Source organism: Esox lucius, chromosome 20 (genome assembly GCF_011004845.1).
Source record: "Esox lucius isolate fEsoLuc1 chromosome 20, fEsoLuc1.pri, whole genome shotgun sequence".
In the NCBI taxonomy this organism is placed as follows: domain Eukaryota; kingdom Metazoa; phylum Chordata; class Actinopteri; order Esociformes; family Esocidae; genus Esox; species Esox lucius.
Window position 1 is genome coordinate 32,085,216 of NC_047588.1, and position 24,443 is coordinate 32,109,658.

The 24,443-nt window shown below is 45.0% G+C and overlaps 2 protein-coding genes across 7 annotated transcripts in view; one reads left to right on the forward strand and one right to left on the reverse strand.

The window, feature by feature from the left end:
- The window catches only part of ulk4 (unc-51 like kinase 4), a 107,308-nt gene extending 95,856 nt beyond the window's left edge, over positions 1-11,452 (forward strand). For all 3 annotated transcript variants that reach the window (XM_020041164.2, XM_034288798.1, XM_013139235.3), the window contains one exon: positions 11,157-11,452. In XM_020041164.2, coding sequence (XP_019896723.2) covers positions 11,157-11,396 — 240 coding nt within the window. In that variant the 3' untranslated portion in view covers positions 11,397-11,452. The remainder of the gene's footprint in view (positions 1-11,156) is intronic.
- A 406-nt stretch (positions 11,453-11,858) lies between these two features.
- ctnnb1 (catenin (cadherin-associated protein), beta 1) lies at positions 11,859-23,743 on the reverse strand. Of its 4 annotated transcripts, none has more exons than XM_010884683.4 (17): positions 23,591-23,743; positions 19,883-19,933; positions 19,551-19,775; positions 17,698-17,951; positions 17,346-17,584; positions 16,915-17,116; positions 16,651-16,795; positions 16,438-16,541; positions 16,289-16,318; positions 15,335-15,673; positions 15,007-15,165; positions 14,768-14,887; positions 14,539-14,689; positions 14,309-14,430; positions 13,918-13,978; positions 13,354-13,578; positions 11,859-13,205 (listed from the first exon to the last, which is right to left on the reverse strand). In XM_010884683.4, exons 2-16 carry the CDS (start codon positions 19,893-19,895, stop codon positions 13,370-13,372), a joined length of 2,373 nt encoding a protein of 790 aa, XP_010882985.1. In that variant the 5' UTR covers positions 19,896-19,933; positions 23,591-23,743; the 3' UTR covers positions 11,859-13,205; positions 13,354-13,369. The 4 variants fall into 4 exon arrangements, with proteins under 4 accessions (XP_010882985.1, XP_010882986.1, XP_010882987.1 ...); XM_010884684.4 differs by lacking the exon at positions 23,591-23,743 and adding an exon at positions 22,085-22,380; XM_010884685.4 differs by lacking the exon at positions 16,289-16,318.
- Positions 23,744-24,443: the final 700 nt, after the last annotated feature.

A 24,443-nucleotide genomic window follows, 5' to 3' on the forward strand; every position in this document is an offset into this window, starting at 1 on the left:
GGGGAGCAGAAAATAACGGTCAAAAGACCTACATAACAAGTTAATGGAACTGTACAAAGATGGAAAAGGATATAAAAATATATCCAAAGCCTTGCAAATGCCAGTCAGTACTGTTCAATCACTTATTAAGTGGAAAATTCAGGGATCTCTTGATACCAAGCCAAAGTCAGGTAGACCAAGAAAGATTTCAGCCAAAACTGCAAGAAGAATTGTTTGGGATACAAAGAAAAACTCACAGGTAACCTCAGGAGAAATACATGCTGATCTGGAAATCGGAATCTTGTGAAAATTGGAGGCAAGATGAATGCAGCATGTTATCAGAAAATACTGGCAGACAATTTGCATTCTTCTGCATGAAAGCTGTGCATGGGATGCTCTTGGACTTTCCAGCACGACAATGACCCTAAGCACAAGGCCAAGTTGACCCTCCAGTGGTTACAGCAGAAAAGGGTGAAGGTTCTGGAGTGGTCATCACAGTCTCCTGACCTTAATATCATCAAGCCACTCTGGGGTGGTCTCAAACGTGCGGTTCATACAAGTTGATCAAAGACTTTGCATGACCTGAAGGGATTTTGCCAAGACAAATGGGCAGCTATACCACCTGCAAGAATGAATGCGGGGCCTCATAGACAAGTATTACTAAAGACTGCACGCTGTCATTGATGCTAAAGGGGCACTACACAGTATTAAGAACTAAGGGTATGCAGACTTTTGAACAGAGGTCAGTTAATTATTTTCTTTGTTGCTATGTTTTGTTTTATGATTGTGCCATTCTGTTATGACCTACAGTTGAATGTGAATCCCATAAGAAATAAAAGACATGTGATTTGCCTGCTCACTCATGTTTTATTTACAAATGGTAGATATATTACCAATTCTCCAAGGGTATGCAAACTTTTGAGCACAATTGTATACAGGGAGAGGAGTGAACTAGAATTGACAACATATAGAATTACTAGAAAGAGTAAAACGTTGCTGCAAGTTGTTTTAGTACACACACAGAGCCATTCCTATCCATCTCATTGGCCAATTTTCAGAATTCCATCAGTAACAGATTTGGATTTGGAATGAAAAATGTATGTGTTACTCCATCAAATCGAATTGAGCGAATCCAGGCCGAATTTATTTGTTCCATTAATCAATCCATAGTGCACGAAGTTGTTTGAAATTAGAAGTAGCAGTGTAAGATCCTGCAGTGTATCATACTTCAAAGAAGAGTTACAAATCCCAATTAATAATATATGTCCTAACATTGCATCTCAGTGTTGGTGAAGGTAAAAACAAAATGAATGAATTGTCATTCATTTTATATTGGGAATTACATTTACATACAGTGGGGAGAACAAGGGTTTGATACACTGCCGATTTTGCAGGTTTTCCCAGTTACAAAGCATGTAGAAATCTCTAATTTTTATCATAGGTACCCTTCAACTGTGAGTGATGGAATCTAAAACAAAAATCCAGACATTGTATGATTTCTAAGTAATTAATTTGCCTTTTATTGCATGACAGCATTTGATACATCAAAAAAGCAGAACTTAATATTTTGTACAGAAACCTTTGTTTGCAATTACAGAGATCATACATTTCTTGTAGTTCTTGACCAGGTTTGTACACACTGCAGCAGGGATTTTGGCCCACTCCTCCATACAGACCTTCTCCAGATCGCTGGGCAATACAGACTTTCAGCTCCCTCCAAAGATTTTCTATTGGGTTCAGGTCTGGAGACTGGCTAGGCCACTCCAGGACCTTGAGATGCTTCTTACGGAGCCACTCCTTAGTTGCCCTGGCTGTGTGTTTCGGGTCGTTGTCTTGCTGGAAGACCCAGCCACGACCCATCTTCAATGCTCTTACTGGGGGAAGGAGGTTGTTGGCCAAGATCTCGCGATACATGGCCCCATCCATCCTCCCCTCAATACAGGTTGTACTCATCCTTCTTCTTCCTCCAAACACAGCGAGTTGAGTTTAGACCAAAAAGCTCTATTTTGGTCTCATCAGACCACCTGACCGTCTCCCATTCCTCCTCTGGATCATCCAGATTGGACCGTCATTTTGAACTTCTTGCATTTTCTTATAATTGTGCCAACAGTTGTTGCCTTCTCACCAAGCTGCTTGCCTGTTGTCCTGTAGCCCATCCCAGCCTTGTGCAATTCTACAATTTTATCCCTGATGTCCTTACACAGCTCTCTGGTCTTGGCCATTGTGGAGAGGTTGGAGTCTGTTTGATTGAGTGTGTGGACAGGGGTCTTTTATACAGGTAACAAGTTCAAACAGGTGCAGTTAATACAGGTAATGAGTGGAGAACAGGAGGACTTCTTAAAGAAAAACTAACAGGTCTGTGAGAGCCAGAATTCTTACTGGTTGGTAGGTGATCAAATACTTATGTCATGCAATAAAATGCAAATTAATTATTTAAAAATCCTACAATGCGAATCGGCAGTGTATCAAATACTTGTTCTCCCCACTGTAGGTGGCCAAAATCCGAATGCACCAAAACACAATGTGCCCTCTGAAAACAATTTGGTTTACATTTAAAAAGGCCTAGCTGCTGGGCCAACCCAACAAAAAATAAATGGACTGTAAAAGGAAGCCATGTTAGAGTCATCCGGACAGCCTGTCCTCTTAGGTAAGTTACCAAACCCAACTAGCTGGGTCAAAATAACACACCCTTTCTTCTGTCCAGTAACCACAAAATACTGTATCCCAATTTGCACTGTTTTAAGCACATTATTTAGTATGCATTTAGATCCCATTAAGGTCATCCAAAGTCCTTGTGAACGTTTAATTAGTAGTTCAATGATGTAGTTCATCATTATTTAAACCCTGTGATGAGAAATAGGCATGCTATAAGAGTAAGAGAGAAAACAAAGATGAAAAAGTTTGTTAAAATGTTGTAATCACTGCAAAAACAATATTGTGGTTCCATTATCAGCCATTCAGTACATGCTCAGCAAAAAGGGATTTTACTAGCAGCAATTTTGTCAGTCATTAAATGTTCCTCCAGTACTTGTCAACAGTGGCAATCAATCTAATGTATTTATAAAGCCATTTTTACATCAGCAATTGTCACAAAATCTATTTGGCTTTTACAAAATACTTTTACAAAACACCCAGCCTTAAATCCCAAGGAGCAAACAACAGTTGTGTTGAATTTCAGTGGCTATGAAGAAACCTAGAAAGGAACCAGGCTCAGAGGGGTGACCAGTCCTCTTCGGATGTGCCGGGATGACATATTAAGAGTTAAGTTGTAATAATCAAAGACGCCATGCAGGATGCCATGCAGGGGAAACTGTGACAGAGTTACTGTCTGGTAGTGGACAGCACAGTGATCTACCCATCACATGACGGGCTGGACGTCTATGAAGCCATATGGTGTGGGGATAAACCACTGCTCTTTTCTGTTGGTGTTCTGGGGGACAAGCCTGGTGGCACATAGGAGCCTGGGGGGTTTGTTGGGGCTTGCTGACCAGATAGAGAGTGTGTGTGCGCGCGTCCATTGCCCAACCTGCAGCTCTTTGTGGGAGATGACTTTGGATGATAGGTCCTGCTTCGTTTGCCTGGACACCGAGGAACACTGGGACAGAAAGCAGCCAGGCTCAGGGCTGACAGAGGGCCAGGGGCCAAGAGGCGGTGGTAATCACACACGCCAACACACACCGAAACACAGTGCCACACAAGCAGGAACGGGGAAGCAGGGTTCTGGCATGCCACTGTGAGCCAAAAACTGCCCCCAGCCTCACTGAGTGACAGTCCAGTGGACACTGGAAGATTTATAGCTGTCGGACATTTTCTTCTGGGGGAGGGATCCCCGTCTGTACAGTTTGATAGTTCTTCAGCTATTTATTGAGGCATCGGGAATGGGCTTTGTAGAGGGAGACGACCCATGCAGAGACATAGAAAGTGTTACATTGTGCAGGCTTGTATCATTAAACAGTTGGTGTGGTTGCTGTGTGCTGTCGTTGCCAGTTCAGTATTGTTCACTATGTGGTGAAGTCAGTCTATATTATTGACAACTCCTCCAGTTGATATCCGAAACAATATGTAGTAGCCTCGCTGTCTCCTCTTAGTGTCCATTCAGTCTCCTCTCTGTTTCTTAGTGTCCATGCAGTCTCCTCTCTGTCTCCTCTTAGTGTCCTTTCAGTCTCCTCTCTGTCTCCTCCCTGTCTCTTCCCCATGTCATTTCCTCAGTGTCTCTCCTCTTTCTGTCTGTCTCCTCCCAGTCTATTCTCTGGTTTCCTCCCAGTCTCCTCTCTGACTTCTCCCAGTCTCCTCATCCCTCTTTCCTCTCTGTTTCCTGTCATATCTGTCTCCTGTCAGTCCCCCTGTCCTCTCTGTCTCTTGCTGTCAGTCTCCTGTCTTCTCTGTCCGCTGTGGCAGCCTCTCCCTTCATTCTATTGGCCGGTACTGTGATGGTTGGCAGACAGAGTAATGCAGTGCCAGAACCTCTCTATCATTTCTAGCTTTCATTGATTATGTATGTTGCACATCATCCATTTTTACAATATATCTTGTTGACAAATAACAGAGGGCTCATTTACACCTGAGTGAGCTGTTGACAATGGGTGTTCAATTTGTCCCACAGAGAACAGAGTGATGTAGAGTGTTCTCATCTCTCCCGGCACTCTCTATGCAACAAAGAGCTGCTTAATTAGCATGCATTCATTTCACTGCTGTACCAATCTAATGCACAACCACTTTTTATCTGCACTTCATCAAAGAAATTGCTAATTGCCTCATAATGTCAGAAATGGCGTCCGAGCAGCACACGCTTCAAACAGCGCTTCAAAAAAGAGGGAGGATAGGAGTGTGGGACGGTTTGTGTCAAGGGAAACAAAGGTTTGTTTGGGTTTACATGGAGGCACTTTCAGTCTGCTTCCGAATAATAGCCTATTATAACCTCTTATATTATATTATAACTCTAACCCTCTGGTCAAAAGTAATGCACTTAATGGGAATAGGCTGCCATTTCGGATTAAAACAAGGTTAATCCTGGATGACCTAGGATGTTCAATTCAATAATAATACCAACTTGTTTGATTATATATTATTATAGTATTTATTTTTCCAATCAATCTACGTACAATACTCCATAATGACTAAGCAAAAACCCAATTTTTTGAAATGTTTACCATTTTCATATATCTGATATACATAAGTAATCAAACCCCCTCCCAACTTTGCTCAGATCCATCTTATGTCCCTTGATCATCCTCAATATGTCTCTAGAACTTGATTGGAGTCCACCTGTGGCACTTTCCAGTTGATTGGACCGGATTTAGAAAGGCACACACCTGTCTGTTTAAGGGCCCACACTTCATGGTGCATGTCAGAGGAAAAACCTAGCCATGAAGACAAGGAACATTTTCCTAGAAGCACAGTGGGCCCCATCAATGTGAAATGGAAGACGTTTGTTACCACCAAGATTAATCCTAGAGATGCCCGTCTGGCCAAACTAAGTAACTGGGCAGGAGGGCCTTGGTCAAGAAGGTGACTAGAACCCAAAGACAACTCTAATGGAGCTTTAGATTGAACCTGAAAGAACCTGCCAGTAGGACAACTCTTTCTGCTGCATCATCATTCAAACCTTTGTGGCAGAGTGGCTAGGCATTTCCCAATTCTGAGTAAATAGTATATGACATACCACCTGGAGTCTGCCAAAAGGACCCTAAGAGCATTCTCTGTTCAGATGAGACCAAAATCAGGCCTCAATACCAAGCACTATGTCTGGTGTAAAAAAGGTGAAACATGGTGGTGGGAGCATCATGCTATGGGGATGCTTCTCAGTGGCAGGGACTGAGAAAAGAAAAGCTGATGCAGAGGTCACAGGACCTCAGATTGGGGCTAAGATTTAGCTTTCAGCATGACAACAACCCACAGTTTTCAAACAAGTTTGTGGATGTAAATGTCCATTGACGCTAGACCTAGGAAGCATTAGGTCTATGTTTATTGTGTAAGCACTTGGACAGTGAGGTATATGGATTTCATGAATTTGTTAAAGAAATTTACCAGATTTACCAAATGGAATAGGGTGCCATATGATTTTTGGGACTCATCCAAGGAGCTAATGAAATGTCATCAGGCATTTAGCTGAAGCAGATGGAAACCATTTCAAGTACATTCTTTCCATGTGACAGACCACATGAAGACGGACCACAACTAATCAGCCCTGTTTGTGTTTTACAAGGTAGCCGAATATAAATTCCAGTGTGTTTTGATCTCCTCAGTCAAAGTGAAGTAAAGGCATGGCAGGGACCTCACGCAACAGTATTGTCACGACTCTAAGCTGGCTACACCATATCTATTACCATGACGATATTTTCACAACTCTATGTTGCCTGTACTATATGTATCACCATGACGATATTGTCCAAACTGTAAGCTGCATATACGACATGTATTACCATGACAATAATTCTTTCAGTTCGGTTTTCCGTTGCTCTTCATTTGTCTTCTGCAGAGAGAAATATTGCAGGTACAGCTGTCTCAACGATAGTGTGATTTTGTCAAAATAATAAGATAATAGGTTTTCCAAAAATAACATCAGAATATGTAACAGCATAACTAGTTGCCACTACAGTGCACCAATCCGGAATGGTCTCGGCGTTGTGATGGTCTCGGCGAATGTGACAGACGTGTTACATTCAGTGGGAAGAAGAACGTGAGTGTGTAGCACAGTTCACATCCTGTATTCTGTCTCAGTCAGGACTGGACTTACATAAAACAAGACTTTATTTAGCTAATTTGGGCCAAACGTGGTGATTACCGGCTCATCCATGGTCACAGACGGTCCCCTGGGTCCGTGGTCTGACCAAGGCTGAAGAGCATTGCTGCTGATTAGCATGCCTAACCAAGGTTTTCTCCCCTAGCACACTCTGCCCTTGCATTTTGAATTCATTTAATCCAAAAATGGCTTCAATATTCATTCGACGACTTGGAACACTAATTGAATTGAGGTTACAAAAGGACCTCAGAAAAGAGGGAAACTTTCCATAATTGGATGTTCTGGCGTGTTTGAATCCTGATTCATTTCTCTCTCTCTCACTCTCCCTCTAACTCGGTCTGTGTCTCCTTTCTCTCTCTGGCGTGTCTTTGTGTCTGACACTATGATCTGGGGCAGGGGGACCTGGTGGAGAGCAGCAGAGCCGTAGAGTCTGACCTGCCCTCCTCTTCTCAGCAGTCAGGTGTTTGCAGAGACACTCTGATTCCCCTCAGTGCATCTAAGGTCATGATCATCAAACGTAACTTAGAACATACACACAGAAGTCTGTTTGTGCGTGTGTGTGTGTGTGTGTGTGCATGTGTGCACGCTTTACATTTGTGTATAAACCTGTAGCATCTGTAGTTATCCATGGCAATTAATGTAAAGTAAGGGCATTGTGCCTCACAAATAAAATAAATGTAAAGGCTATTTTAGACTTTAAGTTAGGATTACAGTTGTAATCAAGTAATAAGGTGCAAGGGGGTGTGGTATACCACGTCAAAAAGCAATATATTGGAACAATAATTTGGACACAGCACTTAGCTGTGGTATATTGTCAAAATATCACAAACCCATGAGATGCCGTATTGCTTTTATAAACCACGTATCGATGCAGTAAAAAGTTATGTGATGTCTTACTGTACCTGTGGTATACAGTCTCATATATGACGGCTTTTAACCAGTCAACATTCAGGATTCGAACCAGCCTATATAATTTAGGACATTTAGGACTGGTGTTGGTGTTTAGGTCACGGTTTAGTAGTTAAGGTTTGTTTTTTGGTTAGGTTAGGGTTAAGTTTAGGGGTAAGCTATAACTGGTTCTTCATCAACTGCTCCCGGAACTCAGGCTGCTAAGATTTCACACAGATTTAAGAGCAGCACCAAAAAGGTACTCCCTGTAATCTCCTGGCGAAGGAATACAAAGTTCAACACGTTTTGTGGTACATATCTAATCAAACGCAGGGGTCTTAGATCTTGAGATAGCTACATCAGGGATTGCGAATCATCTTCATGAAAGGATTATCATTTTAATTTCCAAATCAGTTTCATGTGCTGTGTGAGTGTGTACGATAGTAAGAATGTGTGTTGGTTCTTAGCCAGTGCATTAGCATGCAGTGGTTGAAAACACAATGTCATGGGTTCAAATCCAGGTCCTCTCACCTTGGCCCTCTCATCCCTTCATAGTGTGTCATGTGCTTTAAAAATACATCCCCTCAGAACGTATCTTTGATTGTGTTTTACTAATGTCCTCACAGCCACGTTCATTCACTCGGCAATCACAAGGACTTGGGTTTTACCGTTCTGTGTCAGAACTTTGATGTGGGAAATTGTTTAACATTCTAAAGAGTCCACTTGTTTGCGGAGGGGTGGTGGGTTGTGGGGTTTGGCTCTAGCGTTTATCACAGTGAGCTAGCGGAAGGCTAACCCCGACTCACTGGATGCTGTGGTCCAAAGCGGCTTACACCCAGATACACATCTAATTTTAGCGGTTTGTCCAGTTTAGCTGATAATGTGCTACTGTGGAGTCAGAATTCAGGACGGTGGGACCACCCACATAACTCTCCCATCTTCTGTCTCCCCTGTCTGCTCTCTCTCCCCATTCTCTGTCTCTCCCGTCTTCTGTGTCTGTCTCCCATTTCGTCTCCTATTCTGTCTCTCCTCTGTTGTCTCCTGCTCTCTCTCCTCTGTTGTCTCCTGCTCTGTCTCTCTTCTGTTGTCTCCTGCTCTGTCTCTCCTCTGTTGTCTCCTGCTCTGTTTCTCTGTCTTGTTCATTCCATCAATCTCCCTGTCTGTCTTTCCCCTCCGCTTGTTCTCTTTCTCTGTGTTTATTTATTTATTTATTTTGGGGGGGGGGGGGGGGGGGGGGGTCATTAATGCCTCTCTTAATTGATCGAAATCCTGGTCTTCCTGTCTCTGTCCCCGTCGCACACACCCAGGTTGTGAGAGCCGCAGCATCGTCAACATGCTCCAGCTCAGATGAGGACCACACTGCTTGTCAGGTGCTGAAAAGCGCTCCCCGCTGTGACTGCCTGCTATTTTAAGCCTGCATTTCTCCAATGTGTGTGCTGCACGCAACCCACTTTCTCCCACTGTTGTACAGCGCTGACAGCTCTAGCCAAGCATAGTTCTTCAGTGACTCACTTAGTCTGATGGTGTTTAATTGCACGCAAAGAAAAGGTGTGCTTACTCAGGCAGGCAGGGTCTGTTAGGAATGAGGGGATTGTTTTTGTCTTATAGCCAAGTACTGGTCCCACTCTGGACCGCTTAGATCGAGGTCTCAGACTGGATGTTAAGGACCAGGGAAATATAAACTTGTTTTGATTATGAAATCCATTGTGGGAGAACTGTGTTGTTGTGGAGAATAGCATGGGGGTTGCAGGCAACCCGGGCATTATACAGTGATTACTGTGGATAGAATTAGGGAAACTGGGAGCAGTGCTTTTGTGGAGGAGAAAGTCTCTTCTCCAAGGTACGTAACCCTGTTGCCTGGCAACGGGCGGTGCTTTACTGGCGGAGAGCGGAAGGCGCTTGCGATATCACAGGAGATTACAATGAAAATCCATTTGCAGCTTTATAAACTCAGCGGAGTAATAATTACCCCCGCTAGTTGGCTTAGTCGTCCAGCCGCTTTAAACAGCAATGCGTTGTCACAGCCTTTCCCATCCAACCAAAAGGAGCAGCTCATGTTCAAGGCCCACGTGGAAGACTTCACCACTCATCCTGCAGCACCTCTCTGGGTTAAGATGATCTGAGAGGGTAGAGAGTGTCATCTAGAAAGACCAAAACATGAACCCCAAACTGAAGTAGTGTTGATGCAGCGAAATGGGATTTGCTCACTGAGAATGGAAAGCAAGAAAGATTTCTTTCAGGTGGATGGTTGCTGGCATACAGCGTCCATTGCAGCTAAAACCGCCCTCAAGCAAAGTTTGCGGCAGATTCCAATTTATGCTCAGCCTTAATCCCAAACCTCCCACCTTCTTTGACCCCTCTTGTGTTTGAAGCTGTGAACCAACCAAGCCTCAAGTCCCAGTCTCCCAGACGGCGTCACTCACTGCGTCTGGTGGCCCGGTTCAGGTTGACAGGTAGAGGCAGGAGAGAGTTCAGACCCTGGCTGCCTTGGCTGGAAAAGCTCCATCGCTCCAGGCTCCTTTGTCAGAGATGATACTGAGACCCACCCCCCCGGCCCTGACTCCCTAAACCCTGTACTGGGTTACACCCCCGCCCCCCCCCCTTTCCTTCGTCAGCCTCCTTTGTCTCAGCCTGTCTGTCTGCCTGCCTAGACCCAGACTCTTACACCAGGGCTTTCCCATTCCAGTCCTGAAGGGCCCAGAAACTTCTGGTTGCCTTCTTCCTCTAAACGGGGTCTAATTCAAGGTTTGGGATGCCAGGTGAGTACAATTTACCACCAGATAGAAACAAAAAACGCAAGTGTCACCGTCCTCCAGGATGGGAATCTGGCAGAACTGAAGTGTACACACTAAGATGGAGATCACAGGCAGAAACACTAAACCGTATCGCACCTCTCCTGTCAACTAGGTAACCTACCCCCTCTTTGTTTCCCAACTGGACTGAGGAGATGGTATTACACTTGAAAGACTCTTGTTGTAATAAGGCCCCAGATCCAAATATAGGGGCCGCTCGTTGATGAACTGTGGCTGCTGGTATTCCACTGAATGCCAGGTGTCTGTTTTAGTCTTGCTAACTCCCAGAACTTGGACCAGATAGGATTTGGTTCACTGTGTAGCATTCTAGCTGTGCTTGCTGGTGCAATGCGACTGGTGGAATACTCCTGCTCATCTGGCTCTCCAGGCATGCTCAGTCGAGTGCTCTGAAGTATTTGAAAGAAAACAAACAGTATTTGAGCCCAGGTTTGGTGTGGCGTCTGTGGAGCAATGAGAGCGGAGAACCAGAGCCTCAAATGGCACAGTAGGCAGGGGAGGGGAACACACAACACCTGTTTTCCATTAGTACATTCCTCCTTTATCGGACTCCATTTTGTCTGTGCCCCAAAGTAGGCTAGCATTTTAAGCACCAGTAGCAAATGATCTGCGCGGTAGTACTAGCTAGGCCGGGCTACATCGTATAGAACGAGTTGTGAAACCTGATCCTGTGTTTGTGTGTGTGTTTACTGAGGGCTTTGGCTCTAAAACATTGTCCTTCTGTCTGCTTTTCCCAGATCACAGCTACAACAGACAGTTTGTGGTGCGGCACGGCGGAGGGTCAAGAGCTGGTCCATGTTCTTCAGAGACTGAGTCACGCTGCCAGGTGTGTTTCCAACAGTCTCCCGCTCCCTCCTCACTCTGTAGATCTGCAGCTTTGTCATCGGGGCTCTGCTTTGATCCATTCATGTGGGAGGCCAGGGCAGGGTTGTGCGATGAAAGATTCCTTGAGCCGTTGCGTCTGGAACCGGGGATAGTGGCCCATTGTTGGGCTGCTAGAGGCCTCTCACCCCTCCCTCTCGTTCTGCTCACCCCCCCCCCCACTCCCCTTTCTGAAATGAAAAAAAAAAAATCCCTTTGAAGTTGCCTAGCCAGGCTTATGAAGCAGAGCTTTGACAATATTGAGGTTTGGGGCGAAGTGGTGAAATTCTAAACTTCTCTCCATGTAGGACTGACTAGATCACGGCCTCACTCACCATGGCAACTAAGGGGAATTTATTTTCTTTTGAGATTGTTTACAGCAACAGAATATTGTAGGGTGACAGAATGAGAGAACTGGAGGGGCAGAACATGTTTATTAGTGCAGAAGACACATTTAAGAACAAGAGTAACTTTCACCAAGTCAGTTGTCAGGCTAATTAAAATAGCCAAATGCAAAGATTGATGTCCAAGTTGGCTGGCCTTTAGAACATGGGTTAAATCAGTAAGGAACACAAAGCTTCATCATTGAGACTTTAATGAGAGAACAGTGTTTGAAACAGCAGTCTAAAATAGCAATTACTAGGAGAAAGACAATACAATCATTTTGACTTTGCGACTGATATTCGGCTGGTCAAATTAATTTACAGAAATCACTATGAGACAATTGCTCTTCACTGGGCCAAATGACTAATGGTTAGGGAAGGTCTGAGGAAGAGACCTCATGTCTGTCCGGTATCTTTGTCATCCCAGGTCCCATGCCGATGATGCTGTGACTTCCATGGCAGCAGAGATCCTGACTGGGATTGGCTTCTTGAACATTGGTTAATTCACAGCAACAAGGTAGTGGATTTTGGAAGGATCCCTGATCAGGAGACATCAACTGCCAGTGTTCCTGTGCCTTGTCTTTTTATATCCCTTTATTTATAATAAAATGTATTCCACCCAGGCTTGTTGTTTTACTTCCCACTAATTTCACTGAACAATAGTTCAACTTAGGCTGGCCAATCGGTATCAGAGGAACAAATGCGAACACATTGCAACCATGCCCAGATTTGTTAACCAAGGACTGGTCAGACAAACGACCAAGACAGCTGAAATTAAAGTCCATTTTATTGTTTAGCCATGTCATACCATGTCTCCAATAAGCACAGCAGGCTACAATAATTAGGCATTATTCTCACTACCTTTAACAGCTACCATCAAAAAAAAGACAGATCAAAATAACTGCCTGCCTGCCCGCCCACCCCCGACCCACCAATTACAGACCCTTTGGAACAGTTGTGACACTACAAACAGTGCACCCTCATTAAAGCAAGAAAATATTTGATATTTGGACCATTTCCAATTCTTGGTTTTATACAAAAGCTACACAATGTTACACTTGATCAGAATACAATTCAACTGATTATTAGTGTTCTACACCATAACGTGAAAATGTTAATTGATGGAGCATTGCCACTATATAACTTAACACTATGAGACGTAAGGTATACAAATCACTGCCAAAGGAAAAAAAAAAAGATGAGTATAATAAAGCAAGCTAGATCAGTACCATTACAGAGACTGAAGAATCATAAAAAATAAAATGTAAAAAAATACAGACAAAGGTTTAAAATTCCATCTTTAGATCCACCTCTTGAGCATTCTTTTCTTCGAGTAGCCAACTCCAGGAATTCCTTTAACGCAGTTTTAACTTCGACAAAGACCAGCACAAAGTTTAACTTCCACTCCGTGTTCCCATAGGAAACTCAGCTTTTAGTAGTGTGTGTCAGGCACTTTCTGAGATACTAGCCCACTTTCAAAAACCTCTCAGCAACTCTTCCGGCCAAATCACAATGCAGGTTCATTCAGATCAGACGATACAGCTGCAGAAGAGAAGGGCACCAGTATTACCATGAGACCACACAGCATGAAGAGAAGGACCAGGGCCTTGAACTACACACGCACTCATTAGTCAGTGAAAACATGCACCAGCCTGTAAGCCCCAAACACAGACACCCCGTTTAGTCTTACCTAAAAAGTAGTTTATTTACAGGTCAGTATCAAACCAAGCCAACTGATTGCTGTCGCCTGGGGGCAGCCCATCGATCAGGTCTTGAGCGTGGCCCAGGTCAGGCAGTCCGTCGACTGGGTATTCGGGTCCGGGGTGGTGGGCACCCATGTCATGGTCCATCATGGAGTCCATGCCCATGGAGTCCTGCCCATATCCTCCGGAGTGGAAGGAGCGGTAGCTGGGGTCTGCAAATGAGTGGTTGGGAGGGCACACGCACGTTAGAGCCCAGTAACAAGCGCCACACAGTAGTAGGAGGAAGAGAAAATTAAAGCCATCCTCAACAGCTCAGCCAAGCCTGGTTCCAATCCACAAATTATTCATGACAGCCAACTAAAACTCAGTCTGCGATCAGAAACCAACTGCTGAGCAGATGACCAACTGCAGGGTCTCTACTAGCGAGCCCCAGGGGGCGTGGCAAGGAGTTAGTGTGGCGGCCAGGGGCCGGCTGTGGGGGTTGTGTTCAGCGTGAGCTGCAGTTTCAGAGCAGCCAGCAGACCCGGGGGTTACCAGGTTTCAGTGCCTACCTTCCTGGCGGTAGCCGAGGGGTTCTCCTTGAGCGCCAATGTCCAGGCCCAGATCGCCAGTCTGAAAGAGGAACCGGAGAACATCATGAACAGCCCAAACGGCAGAGTTTCTGTCCCTAAGAGTCTTGTGACATGAACACTCAAATCTGAAAATTACAGGGCACCTGTGCTCCACTGACATGCAGTTCTTAAATGCTCTTAGTTTGCCACCACCTAACCATTGGCAATCAGACAAAAGGAGTTACCCAGGCTTCTTCCCAAAAGGCATGGCAGGCCATTACAGGGAATAGGGTGCCATTGTTCTGTAGTCCCAGAGTGTCTGACTACTGTAAGGGGCTCTGGATGAATGACTAGATGCTAAGGTGCGATGGCAGCAGAAAATGCTGGGTACCTCATTCCAGGTCATGGGCTCTGTCCTGAACAGGGAGCTGGTGAGCTCCACAGACAGGCGCTTCTTGTAGTCCTGGGGCTTGTCCTCTGACATACGGAACAGCACTGCAGCAGCATAGGTGGCTACAGGGGGAAACGGGTAAAAAGGGTTGAGGTGCATTGGTAATTAAGTGTTGACTGGGGCTTTCGTAGAGCTCCGCAGTGACGGACGGAAGAGGCCTGTTGACTCACCCACTCCCTCATTCCTGGAGTGCAGCAGCTCTGTTAGCGGGGCGGTAGCTCCCTCCGCCTCAATGGCCTCAGCCGCCTCCTTGTCCTGGGCCAGCTCACACAGGACTCCTGCAGCCACACGCTGGATGTTCTCAATGGGAGAGTACAGCAGCTACACGGAGGACAGGAAATGAGTCTCCCACATCCCACATCCAGCCACATCAAGACTCTGGTGTTGAAGTGGGTTTACCTGGACGAAAAGTGGAATGGTGTTGAGTCCCCTGATGACGATTCTGTTGTGGACATCTCGGGCCAGGATGTGCAGAGCTCCAGTGCAGCCCTCCACAATCTCCTCCATGCGAACTCCCTCCTACAGCAGACAACTCAGTTAAGAAACCACAGACAGCATTTGGAGAACAACTCTCATTCGGAGACCGTGCAACGAGGGGGGGTTGGGGGGCTTTGGTGCCCTAAGGGTTCTGGTCTCACCACAAACTGCTGCTGAGTGCCCCCCATGGAGGTACGTCTCTGGGTGTCCTGGTGGGCTCTGACCAGCAGCTGCACCAGTCTGGGGATGGCTCCCTGCTCCCGCAGAGGGGCGTGGTTTGCCGGGCACAGGGCCAGGTTACGGATCAGTCCCACGGTGGCCTGAAAGAGGGAAATGAGACCGCGTTCTCACACACCTATCGGACAAAAAAACTCCAATATTTTGTTGATTTTTCGACAAGTTGGGTTCCTTCCGTGAAACCATCCACCCTGACTAAATGAACTAGAACAGCCCCCGGGTGCCCTGGGCCGGCGCTAAGCAGGCTCTAACCTTGATAAGGGGCCAGTGAGAGGGGGGGTGCAGCAGCTTGACCACCACCGGCAGGCCGTAATGAAGTCGCACTGCATTCTGGGCCATCTCAGCATCCTGGTGGCGACTGGTAAGGTGACGCAGGGCACAGATCGCGGGCTCTGTGATGTCCTCGCGGTCGCCGGCACGCAACACTGTGCGGACCAGAGCTTCGATCCCCCCAACCTGGCACACCATCATCTTGTTCTTGTAGTTGTTGCATGTGAGGTTGGACAGGATGCCAGCGGCACACGTCACCACGTTGATGTCATCGGAGCCCAGGAGCTGGACCAGGGTGCCCAGCAGACCCTCCATGCCCTCCTGTTAGAGGAGGAAGGGGACACAGCTATCACACTGTAACACCACAAAGCCTTACACTGGTCTCCTTCTCAGGGGAAGATGCTTACACACTAGCTGAGTTCAACCCTTTAGAGACAAGACATCCTTCAGGTTAAAGGCCCAAAGCAGCTGTTTTTCTACCAATATTAAATAATTTCTGGGTAGCAATTACTGTACTGTAACAGAACCCTGAAAGTAATGTCCACTAAAATGCATCTTTAACATAACAGCAAAATTATTAACACAAAGCAAGGATTTTGCAGGGCTGTTTGAGGGAAGGGGGGGGTGAGGAGGTAAGACCAATAAGAGTTCCACTAACTGAGCTTTATCATGAAAAGCCAAAACACCGACCCATGCAAACTAGCTGAATAGATTTTAGCAAGCAACTATCAGTAAATAAAATCAAGTGTACACCCTTTCAGTGGTAGCTGTTGTGTAATAGCATAAGAAAAACAGTTGAGTGCACTGAGCCTTTAATGAGAGCCTTTTAGTAAGAGAGCTGAACTCTACGGGTAAGATGAGCTTGGCTGTAGATGAAGTTGGCTCAAACTAGCCACAGCTCCCAACACAGATAAAGGCAGGAATGACTACTTTTACCTGCATCACATCTACTTCAGCTAAGGTCGTCTTCTCCATGGAAAAGGTAGGGAGACAGAAAGAGAGCTCTTATGTAGGAAGAATTCAGGAAAGACGCAGGACAGAGGACTAGAGGTGTGCTAGCTAGTGTGGGGGCGGGGCCTCCTCACCTGCTTGGTGGCAGCATCTGATAGGTTCCTGAGGGTCCACAGACAGTTCTGGACCAGCCTCTGACTGGGGTCTGTGAGGTGAAGCCCAAGGGCCTGCATGCCACCTGGAGAAACACAGCAAGGAGGAGCCCAGTGGGAGCGTCAGAAACTAGCCAGCCCGTTATTCCCAGAGACAGTACAATGTCCTCAGACAGGGGTTCACGGTCACCGTACCGGCTTCAACGATGGCGGGCTTGTTGCTGGAACAGACGGAGAGCACTTTGAGCACTCTGCTGGTGGTCCAGAGCAGCTTCTCATACGTGTAGGTCCTCATGATGTTCACCAGGGCCTGGGGGCCTCCGCTGGCCAGAATGATGAGCTGACAAGATTGACCGGGGGGGAGCGGTTCATGAGTAAAACCAAGAGCAGCGGCTAAGATGTTTACATTAAACAGACAAGTAAATCGAAATGGTATTAAAATCCCCAAAAGTTCCTTACTTTGCTTTCTTGGTTGCCGTAGGCCAGGATCTGAAGGCAATCTGTTGTGATGGCAAGGAATTTGACATTTGTCTTGTTGAGCAAGGCCACCATTTTCTGCAGGCCCCCAGCCAGGCGCACAGCCATCTTGGCTCCCTCCTGGTGGAGCAGCAGGTTGTGTAGGGTGGTGATGGCATAGAACAGCACAGAGTCCACAGGGGAGCTGAGGACAGGGACATTGACAGATTCACTACATGGCAGAGCCAAGCTAAAACAAAATACTGACTTACAAGAGCCAAAAGGTCAACTGGAAACAAAGGTAGGCAGTGCAGTGACAACTGTCAGAGACTAACAACTTGTAATTAGGGAGTACTGAGATGCAAGGAAAGAACGACAAAGTCAGTCATGAATGCCCAGGTCAGGTCTCTGAAGCCAGGGGTAGACAGACATACCCAAGCATTTTGACCAGGGCAGGGATGCCCCCGGACTTGAAGATGGCCAGCAGGCCCTCCCTGTGATGGGAAAGGTTGTGCAGCGTGCCGGCCGTGCAGCGGGCCGTCTCCACATCGTTGGTGTTCTGCATGGTGCGCACGATGGCCGACACCATCTGGGGGGAGCGCATTATGGCGTGGCGGCTGGCCTCCTTCTTAGACAACTGGTGGACCATCACCGCGGCCTTGTTCACAACCACCTGGAGGAGGAAGGGAAGGAGGTCAGGCCCACAAAAACCAAGGCAGCAACAAAAACTCTGACTGAAAGGCAAACAAGCTGGGTGCGTATCCTAAAAGCAGTGTGCGGGCAGACCTGGTCCTCATCGTTGAGTAGTTTGGTCAGCTCGGGGATGGCGCGTGTGGCCAGCTCAGCATCATCCTGGTAGTTGATGAGGTTCACCACGGCGTGCTTCAGCATCTGAGAGGGCTCAGCCAGCCGCTGCACGTTGGTGGGGTGGGCGCCGTCAAACTGGGTGGAAGGGATCTGCATGCCCTCATCCAGGGTCTCTGGGAACATGGCAGCACGCACCCTCTGGGCTCTGGTCATGGCATACTGCCCGTCAATATCTGAGGGGAAAGGTCAGAGGTCAGAGCTGACAGTCAGGAGTCCAAAAAGCTGGCGTTTGGGACTGAGCTACAAGAGACTGGAATCTAATGACATTAACAGCCACTTCACATTAGGGCCTGAATCAACAACTTCGCAACATCCCAAATGAAAAATAGCTGGCAACAAATGTCATTATCGATCAGTTAGGTCCAAATAAATAAAGACTTAGACAGTAGAGGCTGCAGTTACACCAGTGGAAAGACAAACCACTGAAATCTGCAATTTACACTGAAGACTTGAGTTTGCAGGGGGGAAAGCAGCAACGCTCAACTCTCATGGCACAGGAGCTTGACAGTAATGCGTTCAACACCTCAGAACAGAGACAGCTCAGAATATAGGTTGAGGGCTCAGCGCGATACATCAGTCTACAAGTGAGCCATTGTATTCCTTTCAAACAGTTTCAGTTGGTCTTCATGGCATGAGTTGCATTCTGAACAGAGACATGGTTCACCTGGAAGGCACAGTAGAGCTTTACATTAACTACACTAATGAAACATACCTAATGAATTTGTCTGTCAAATAACACAAGGACCAACACGAGTCTTCCCCTGGGACCAGCCTAGGGATGTACATTAACGGAACATTAGCGCCACCAAACTGGTGGGCTACTGGAAGGGCTGGGCGATAAAAGTATAGTGATAAGCGGACCCAATTACCTCGATAACAATATACGTCGCTAGAGAAACTTAATATTAATTGCACTCAGTTAGCAGAATGTCTTACCCTCATTGGAGTATGGCACAATTGTACTCAGCTGTTTAAAACAGTTATTGTGATATATTGTTAGAGGTAATTGGGTCCACTTATTTGCGACACTGATTGTTGATATCACCAAGCCCTACCCTACTGGTGTATTTAGAGTTGTTTAGTCAAGCAGCAATTGGTAACTTACAGCACTACTCTTATTGATGGATCATTTAGTAGGGTTTACCAATTCTATAATATACTCTGCAATAGAAATCCAGTCAATCCATTAATTTTAATAGTAATGTTGTCAGTGTACATCAGTTCAAGCTAACTGCTACAAGATTGTGATTGCACAGGTTTATTAAGCACACCGGAATTAGGGATAACTTCTAAAGTTGTTTTGAAAAGAGCACTGTGTAAGATTAGGAAGAATACTTGGTGACACCATGATTGTGTAGGCTGGAATGTATTGTGCAGCTAAACGTCAAAAAGAAAACCTCATCAAAACAGTTTGCCTTAGTTCACTAACTAGGTTTACTATAAAGCTACAATTCGACTCTTTCCGACTCACACCTGATTCTAATAGTTTGTTTTCATAGTCAGATTTTTACACAGGGTAATGTATTCTATTACCATACATAATGTATCCCAACAATAAGCCAAACCACTATGGCAGTGAAGGCACAGCATTGACGACCAGAGTAGGTTAATCTTCAATAATAGAAGCTGTTCCACTGAACTAGAGACACCACAAAACCAACTGACTTCATACCATTTGTCCAGCCCCCCCCCCCCCCCCCCCCAAATCTCAGGTCCAGCCTGACCCCTGAGATTCCATGATACATTAGTAAGGATGAGTGTCATCTCCATACCTGCCACCTGGTCATTTGTGAAGGACTGGTTGAAGCCATGTTCCCACTCGTAGAGCACCTGGTTGTCCACGTCCTCCTCCTCCGGGTTGCCCTTGCCACTCAGGGAAGGAGCAGTGGTGGTGGCCCCTGAGTGGATGCCAGAGTCCAGGTAGGACTGCTGCTGCCAGTGGCTCACGGCAGCCTTACGATCTGGCTCCATGGCCATGTCGAGCTCCATCAGATCAGCTGGAATTTAGAGAAAACCAAGAGCATTAGACAATCAGGAATTAAACTGGGGGGCAGAGAAAGTTAGCTATTCAAAAAGGAAGAAGTCTAAAACACTAAATACTTACACTGGGAAGCCATGTTCCTTTCAAAAACCACAGCCTGCACAGCTTCCAGATCTGAAAGCAACAGAACAGCAGAGTTCATTCATACATTCATTTCCACCTTAGCTCATGCCAAAAACAAATACACCACAAAGAAACCTTTCATCGGGCCGGATAAATTCCAGCAGGGGGGACGAGACTATAATATCAGAGCTGCTTCTATCAGACATCAAATGAACCGCTAATTTAGAGGCCAAATGTCAATGAAAATCAGGGGCCAAATTAACAGTGGGGAGTAGGCAAGGAATTAGAGGGGATACAGGTCATCTGAAAGACCTTTGGGGTAGATATCAGCCAAATTCTTAAATCAAGACAAAAGAAAATATGCTCCCAATATGGGGTCAGTAAGCAGTATAAAATGAAAGCCCTCTGCTTAAGACTAAATGCTGAGTTAGAGTTGCCCTATAGCCAGACCCAGCCAAATCACAGCCACATTTCACAATCAGAAAGGTCATCATAACAAGGAATCTATAGCTATGCCAAAATAAACTAATTTAAACAAATACATTAACTAGCTTAAATGTACACCACCATGGACAAACCAGGTCAGAGGATTACTAATGCTATTATAGCAGCTCATTCATAAATGGCACCAAAGTATAAATGGCCAGTAGCAGCAAAAATGAAGAAACCTCTAAATCCATCATTTAACCCAATATGCAGTCATACAACTATTTTTAAGAAAACAGCAGTACAGAAATACTGCCATAAATCAACATTCCTGGTACGTTTAACACAAGGACTACAGAAGTAGTCTATGGGAACACCTAAAAGGAGTTCCATTGTAAGCAAAGCTAACCTCCCCCACCCCCATTGACACCAGTGAAGAAAATGATCATAGGGGAAACACTAGACCGGTGCAGACAAGCAGAGGTTGCGCGCTCAAGCTCAATTATCAATCTGCGTCATTTAGAATGCAGCAGACAATGAGTCTGGTTACAAAACTGCAGCATGCGATAAGCGCACCAATCAACACTTGTTTCAATTCAATCTAAATGTCAATTTCAGTTTAAAATGCAGAGCACACTCATGTAGCACTTTGAAGGCAGTGCTGGTAAAAGGGTAGGGATACTTGTATCACAGCCAGATGTTTAACAGAAATAGTCTTTCCCACATATACGATTTTTCAGCACATCAGCTTGCAAGACATGCAGTAAGAGGCAGACGCTAGTAGGCAAAATGGCAGACATCTGTGGTAGTGCAAGTCTGGCCCAAAACACTGCACTACTGCCCAGGGCAACACACACCGGGAATAGTTGCAAGGGGCAATAATTCATAAACCACCAGTAGATAGATGCACTGAGCTCCACAAATAAACCACCTTATACCAATTAACACAAACTTTAGGCTACACATTCCACATTAAACATACATTTTCAATGGTGCAACCATTCAACAGCCAGGCTTGCTGCTGTACTGTGAGCGGAATTCTGACCAGCAACCCCCCTCCCCCCCAATGCAGGGTCAGCAGTCAATAACAATCCTAGCCCGCAGTTTGGCAGCACAAACAGCGCAACTCGACTACGGTACACAAAACAAGTTTACGGGGCTTAAGCTGTATTATAAAGGCATGTTCTATTTAACCGAACACAAGAATAAGGCTAAGTTAATTCATTTTTGCCGGCCATATCAAGGCAATGTTTTAGAAAAGTATTTTAATCACGTTAGAATACGCTGGCATCAACTTTAGTAGAATCGAAGCAAATAACACTGACTAATTGAAAGGGTGATTAATCCGTTAAAACCATACCCAGATAAAACGGCATTTTAAAAACATTAACGGCGTTAATATCGCCAAAACTGTTAGACGGGTACAAATACAATTTGACACGTTCACCAAAAGCAAACCATAGCTAAACGTGTACCTCAAATTGTGTTGCAAGAACCAAAAACAAGACTAGAGGACCGGGCCGTTTCTCCACATGACCACAGAAACAGAGCAGCTCTAGCCAGATCAGAACTAATGATTCAATCATACACTTGCAAACGGAGCCCAATATTTGTGTGGGAACAAAAATACTAGTGTTTCTCAATTACCAGCATCAGTTTTCTCGTTCTCTGTACATACTGGGAAATGCCCCACACCCGCAAGGCGTCAAATACAAAATATAATTTACTTCTTAAACGGGTCTTTCAGAAATTACCGTACTCCGTTAACTTACATACCTTGCTGCTCTAGCAAATTGTCGGTGCTTGTCGTTCGTTTCACAAACAGATTGTTATTTAGTTAGCACGTCAACAACCCTCTAGGAAACTATGCAAATGTTAGTGGTAAACAAAATCACGGAAAATGCAAGAGCCTACGGGCAATGTCTAACCAAAATATTTTCGGCACGTTTAACAGTCTTCTGTGAACGTATCCATTGCATGGGTGGTAAGAGGATTCCGAATGAAAAACAAAGTAGCTTTGTCTGTATTGGGTATTTCCGGAGTAGTCCCGCTTTGATTTCCTGAAGATCAGTGGCAAACGCAGAACAATCTTCCACCAGCGAGCTAGCTCCCCACCCCCACATACCACCAAGTCCACTCCAGGCTGAGGCTGCCCGAATTTCCGATGAGCAACACACCATCGACTCAAATTTCAGTCAAGCTCCTCCTCAACAACATCCTCCAAATCACAACGACCGAGGAATTTGTCGGTCTTTGTTTAAAAGAACCCCTAAAAAAAACCAAAAAACTGTCTAGCCTGTTTCTCGGAAAAAAAACGATGGTTTAACTAATTATGGCAAAGCTACACAATTTGTTGAAAGGAAACATTTGTGAACTTTGCTAATGTTAGCTAGTTAGCGCAAAAAGTTACGATAGTTAGAATACCCAACTAGGTTTCATATATTGTATTGAGCCAAGCTAGGAAGCTACGTTATTATTTACGTACACAAAGTAGTGAAAATTAGCACAAAGCTGCTGAACGTGGGACAGTTGATAAATTAATACCAGGTGAACACGAGACCATATAGCAGTTCAACTTGTTAATGCCTGGACACTAATGAAAACATTAAGTAGCCAACCAACATCTGCTTGACCGTAAATAAATAGGATTATTATTAATTAGCCTACTATCTTACGTTAGTTGACCAACAACCATGCTCATTTACTCTGCTTAAGTGGCAGAGTACTAGTTCAAAACAATTGAGCAATCTGAATACAATACAGCAGCTCACTAATGTTTATCCAGGTATCGTTACTAAGCTAGTTACGCGTTTACCTTCCTCAAAGAAGTGTATCAATATTAGTAACTAACCAGTTTATTCCCACAACTACTCGCTCCAGTGAGCGCTGGAATGTTGACTTAACTAGCTAGCCTGTCTAGTAGGGCAACTAGCGCTAGCTGGCAGACTAGTGGGGAGTGTCCGGGCCATGGACTAGCTCGTTATCCACCTACACTAACGTTAGCTTTCAACAAGGGATCCGAAGTTACTGCTAAAATCACATTTGTCATTAATTCCCACAAATTCGGTACGGCTAAGTTAGTTGTCGTGAACAACTATAATATCGTAGCTAAATATGCGATGGCAAGCAATCAGAATTGAGAGCGAAAACCATTTTCCTGCCGACAAACTAGCTAGCTAACGATAGCATATAAGCTAATGACCACACACAACGCATTCCATTCGATATGAGCTCCAAATAAAAATAAATATTAAAATTAGGTTATTCAACGAAGGTGCCTACCCTTGTCAAAAGCCACAAATCCGCCTCCTCACGTTTAGGTGGATAAAACCAACGCCTCGTGGGGAAAAATACGTTAAAATACAATCACCAGCAAGTCCTTCGACCACCCCCTCCGCAGTCAAGGAACAACTTGGTTACTGCTGCTGTTGAATCAGTGGATTTAAGATGGCGTCGCACTGTAATGGACCGGATTACAATTCTTGTGGCAACTATATCCTGCCGCGTGTTGGAATAAAATAGATACCATTTAATAGTCTTTATCAAACTATAAATTAATCTACGTTTATAAAATGTTATGAATAGGCTTGAAAAACATTTTTGAAAAGTATAAGTTATTGTATTTAATAAAATAAACAAATTTACATTAGATCCCGATCATAAAATATGCGCATGTATCCAGATGGAATGAAGGTCCGGCATGTACCTTTTCCATAAATTGTGACGAAGACCAGGAATGCATCTATGGATTGGACTGCAGAGTTCTTCAAAGGACATAATGCTCTAACACGAATTGCAGTATCTGTTTGCAAGAAATCTCTAAACTGACTTTTTATTGCATACATCAATTATAGTTTCAACCGAATAAACAACAGAGACATTAGAAACGGAAGTCATTGGATGGTATAGAAAACTCTTTCTCAGAAGCATCAACTCATCTGAAAATCCATTCTCTTTGCCAAGCAAATAGCACTCCACTGCTCAAAATGGTTTTAAAATGCAGTGTGAGGAAACTTTGAAAATGCATTCCCCTGACCCCCCAAGAAGAAAACTAAAATGATTCACTAAATTCTATATAATGAAGCATAGGTCATTACTCACAGTATGCATTAATGACCTTGATAATGTTTTGTTA

What these genes read in the sequence shown, in the direction of transcription:
- ctnnb1 (XM_010884683.4), bottom strand. An exon ending in GCCCTGGTCAAAATGCTTGG is followed by an intron (nt 17,117 to 17,345) that starts GTATGTCTGTCT and finishes CCCTGTCCTCAG; the next exon opens with CTCCCCTGTGGACTCTGTGC. An exon ending in CAGATGCTGCCACCAAGCAG is followed by an intron (nt 16,319 to 16,437) that starts GTGAGGAGGCCC and finishes TCCATGGAGAAG; the next exon opens with ACGACCTTAGCTGAAGTAGA.